This window comes from Cynoglossus semilaevis, chromosome 14 (genome assembly GCF_000523025.1).
Source record: "Cynoglossus semilaevis isolate Cse_v1.0 chromosome 14, Cse_v1.0, whole genome shotgun sequence".
NCBI lineage: Eukaryota > Metazoa > Chordata > Actinopteri > Pleuronectiformes > Cynoglossidae > Cynoglossus > Cynoglossus semilaevis.
The window spans coordinates 22,996,295-22,999,167 of NC_024320.1; the positions used below are offsets into that span (position 1 = coordinate 22,996,295).

At 38.3% G+C, this 2,873-nt stretch overlaps 1 protein-coding gene and 1 long non-coding RNA gene across 2 annotated transcripts in view; one reads left to right on the top strand and one right to left on the bottom strand.

The window, feature by feature from the left end:
- The window catches only part of LOC103390150 (bone morphogenetic protein receptor type-1B-like), a 7,910-nt gene extending 5,556 nt beyond the window's left edge, over window positions 1-2,354 (bottom strand). Inside the window, exons 1-5 of the mRNA XM_008325886.3 lie at window positions 2,203-2,354; window positions 1,985-2,129; window positions 1,590-1,782; window positions 942-1,239; window positions 685-860 (exon numbers count right to left, since the gene is read on the bottom strand). Of these exons, the coding sequence (XP_008324108.2) occupies window positions 685-860; window positions 942-1,239; window positions 1,590-1,782; window positions 1,985-2,129; window positions 2,203-2,321 (931 nt within the window). The 5' untranslated portion in view covers window positions 2,322-2,354. The remainder of the gene's footprint in view (window positions 1-684; window positions 861-941; window positions 1,240-1,589; window positions 1,783-1,984; window positions 2,130-2,202) is intronic.
- LOC112488091 (uncharacterized) lies at window positions 1,122-2,592 on the top strand. Its single transcript, XR_003051824.1, has 5 exons — window positions 1,122-1,257; window positions 1,615-1,839; window positions 1,966-2,068; window positions 2,212-2,358; window positions 2,451-2,592. It is a non-coding gene; the product is annotated as an uncharacterized LOC112488091 (long non-coding RNA).
- The last annotated feature ends 281 nt before the right edge of the window (window positions 2,593-2,873 follow it).

Sequence of the window (2,873 nt, forward strand, 5' to 3'; positions counted from 1 at the left end):
GTAGAGAACATTTTTACAAATTTTTCTGTTTAAAACTTTTTGTCAAAATGTCAGTTTTTCATGTCATTTTCGGTCAAAAACTAAATGAATTTGATGAAAAAGTTTGTAAAATTATTTTTCAAAATTGTATCTTTGCCTGCATGTTTCTCATAAAATAAGTGCACGTAGTGAACATTTTTACAAATTTTTCTGTTTAAAACCTTTTGTCAAAATGTTAGTTTTTCATGTCATTTTTGGTCAAAAACTAAGAAATTTTGACAAGAAAGTTTTATAAAATTATTTTTCAAAATTGTACCTTTTCTTGCATGTTTCTCATAAAATTAGGGCATTTACAGAACATTTTTTGAATTTTTTTTTTTGTATGAAGTTTTCTGTCAAAATGTGAATCTTTCTTGTCAAATATGGTCAAAAACTAAACAATTTTGACGAGTTTTTTGTAAAATTATTTTTTAATTAAATGTTATCTTTACTGCATGTTTCTCATAAAATTTAGAGAACATTTTTAGAAATGTTTTTGTATAAAGTTTTCTGTCAAAATGTGAATTTTTTGTGTCATTTCTGGTCAAAAACTAAAAAAAAATATGAAAGCTTTTGTAAAATTATTTTTAAAAATGTTATCTTTACTTGCATGTTTCTCATAAAATTATACACCATTGGTAAAAACAAGTTATTTTACTCTCTTACCTCCAGAAATGCAGCGTCGCACCATCTCCCAAGCAATGAGACCAAAGCTGTACATGTCAGCCATTATAAAAGACTGGAAATAATTCCTGTTCAGGCTTTCGTCCAACACTTCAGGAGGCATGTAGCGTTTGGTGCCCACACGAAGGTTTGGAGGGATGTCCACCTCGTTTGTGTCACTGTTGGTGGAAGAAGGAACAAACGTGGTGAACTGTATCATTACAGTGTTCTTCACTCTGACTATTTATTCATTTTATCACCTGTTAAACTTGACAGCCAAGCCGAGGTCTGCGATACAGCAGGAGCCGTTCTTCTTTACCAGGATGTTCTTACTCTTCAGGTCCCGGTGGGCGATGGCTGGTTTGCCCTGCGTGCCACAGATCTCAGTGTGAAGGTGACACAGGCCCGAGATAGCGGAGTAGGCCAGTTTCAACAGGGAATTGATGTCTAAGGTGTTGGACTTGAGGTAGTCGTACAAGGATCCGTTCTCATGGTAGTCTGTGATCAGGTACAGCTGAGTCCACGAGCCTGTTCCTTTGATGTCAGCTGCTATGAATCCTGGGAGTGATAATGAAAGTGAGAAATGTACAAGCAATGACTTGATGATACATTCTAGAATGTTTTAAAAAACAGTTTTTCCACTAGGTAGGAGCATATGGTTAAAAAAAAAACAAAAAAAAACAGAGCTTCTCAAAACTGTTGACAATCTTCATGTTTGTCTTTCTTCAATTTCTGCAAATCGATCTGCTTTGTGTTCAACTAAACAGGCTCAGCTTTGACAAATAGAAAAGGCTGAAATCCAGGATGTAACAGCAGTCATTTAAAACTCAACAGGAAATGTGAAGAAACCCTCAAGAAAACTAAGGCTACTGAACTTGTTTTTTTTTTTCGTGTCAATCCCAACTCACCCAGTATGTTGTCATGTCTCATCAGGAAGGTCTGATAAATCTCAGTCTCTCTGAACCAACTCTCCTCCTCCGTGGTGAAGAAGACTTTGACGGCCACTCTCTCCTCTCTCCATTTGCCCATCCACACCTCTCCGTAACGCCCTTTGCCGATCTGCTTCACCATCTGAATCTGCTTGGCAATGGTTCGCTGCACCTGGAAACGTGTGACAAAAACCAAGAGGTTTTAAAAAAACGTTCTACAGACTCTAAGGTTTATACTAATTATTTTTTTCATTACAAGAGAAAATAAAAAAAAAACACGTTCATGTTTATATGTTATATGTTATTTATATTCTCTTCATTTTTCTATATATTTTAATCATCACTGCCTGCATAGTGCACTGCTCCTTTCTCACCAGTAGAGGGAGACCTGAACCTGAGCCAGACCCTGTGCTTCGAGAGTGCTCTATAAGGTCCTTCAGAGACTCCCCAACAGGGATGTAGGTGTCATCCTGCTCCAGATCGATACTGTATGGTGGCTGTGAATCCTGGCGCTTATATCTGCCGTGAAAAAAAAAAATTATAGTAAAAAAAAAATTGATACAATGGTCTATTTTATATTTGATGTTCTCACCTGACGTAGAAAAAGAGAAGGAGGAGGCCGAGGACGATGGTGCAGACTGTGATGGAGATGAAGAGCGCCATGTACTGGACACTGCTGTCAACATAATCTGGAAAAATATAAACAGTCATGTGTGAAACTCTTATTCAGCCTGACTGATGATGAAAGGTACGAAAAATCAGATCTGACTAAATGTTGATCATGACAGTGGTGATTGGTCTAATTTTCATCCTCTCCCTCTTCCCCCGCCTTTGCCCCAGCTCCCACTGTGTGATCGATCACATCCCCTTCCTGAATGTCACGTATCAGGTGTCACCCCGACGTTACTGCAGTAATCCCTGAGGCCTGCAGCAGCTCTGGGACTCTAACCTTTCCATCACGGTTCTGTCAGTCCGACCCACAGACACAGAGCTTCACTGTCAGCAGAGAGAGAGTTGATTCTGAACCAATGTCCACAGAATCGTTTTCCTACTCTGTGAATATCATGCTACTAAAAAAAAAGCAATTATTTGAGCTGCGATTTTTTTTGGTCCTAAAAAGAATAGCTGCACAAGTCTGAGTGTGTGTGAGTGTGTGCCTGCATCGTTGCCGGGAATATAGGCCTGCCAGACTCTGCATCCTATAGTTTTTCTTTACCAATAAGTTCCTGAAGAAACCTCTGGAAAAAAAAGTTTCTCAAAAAT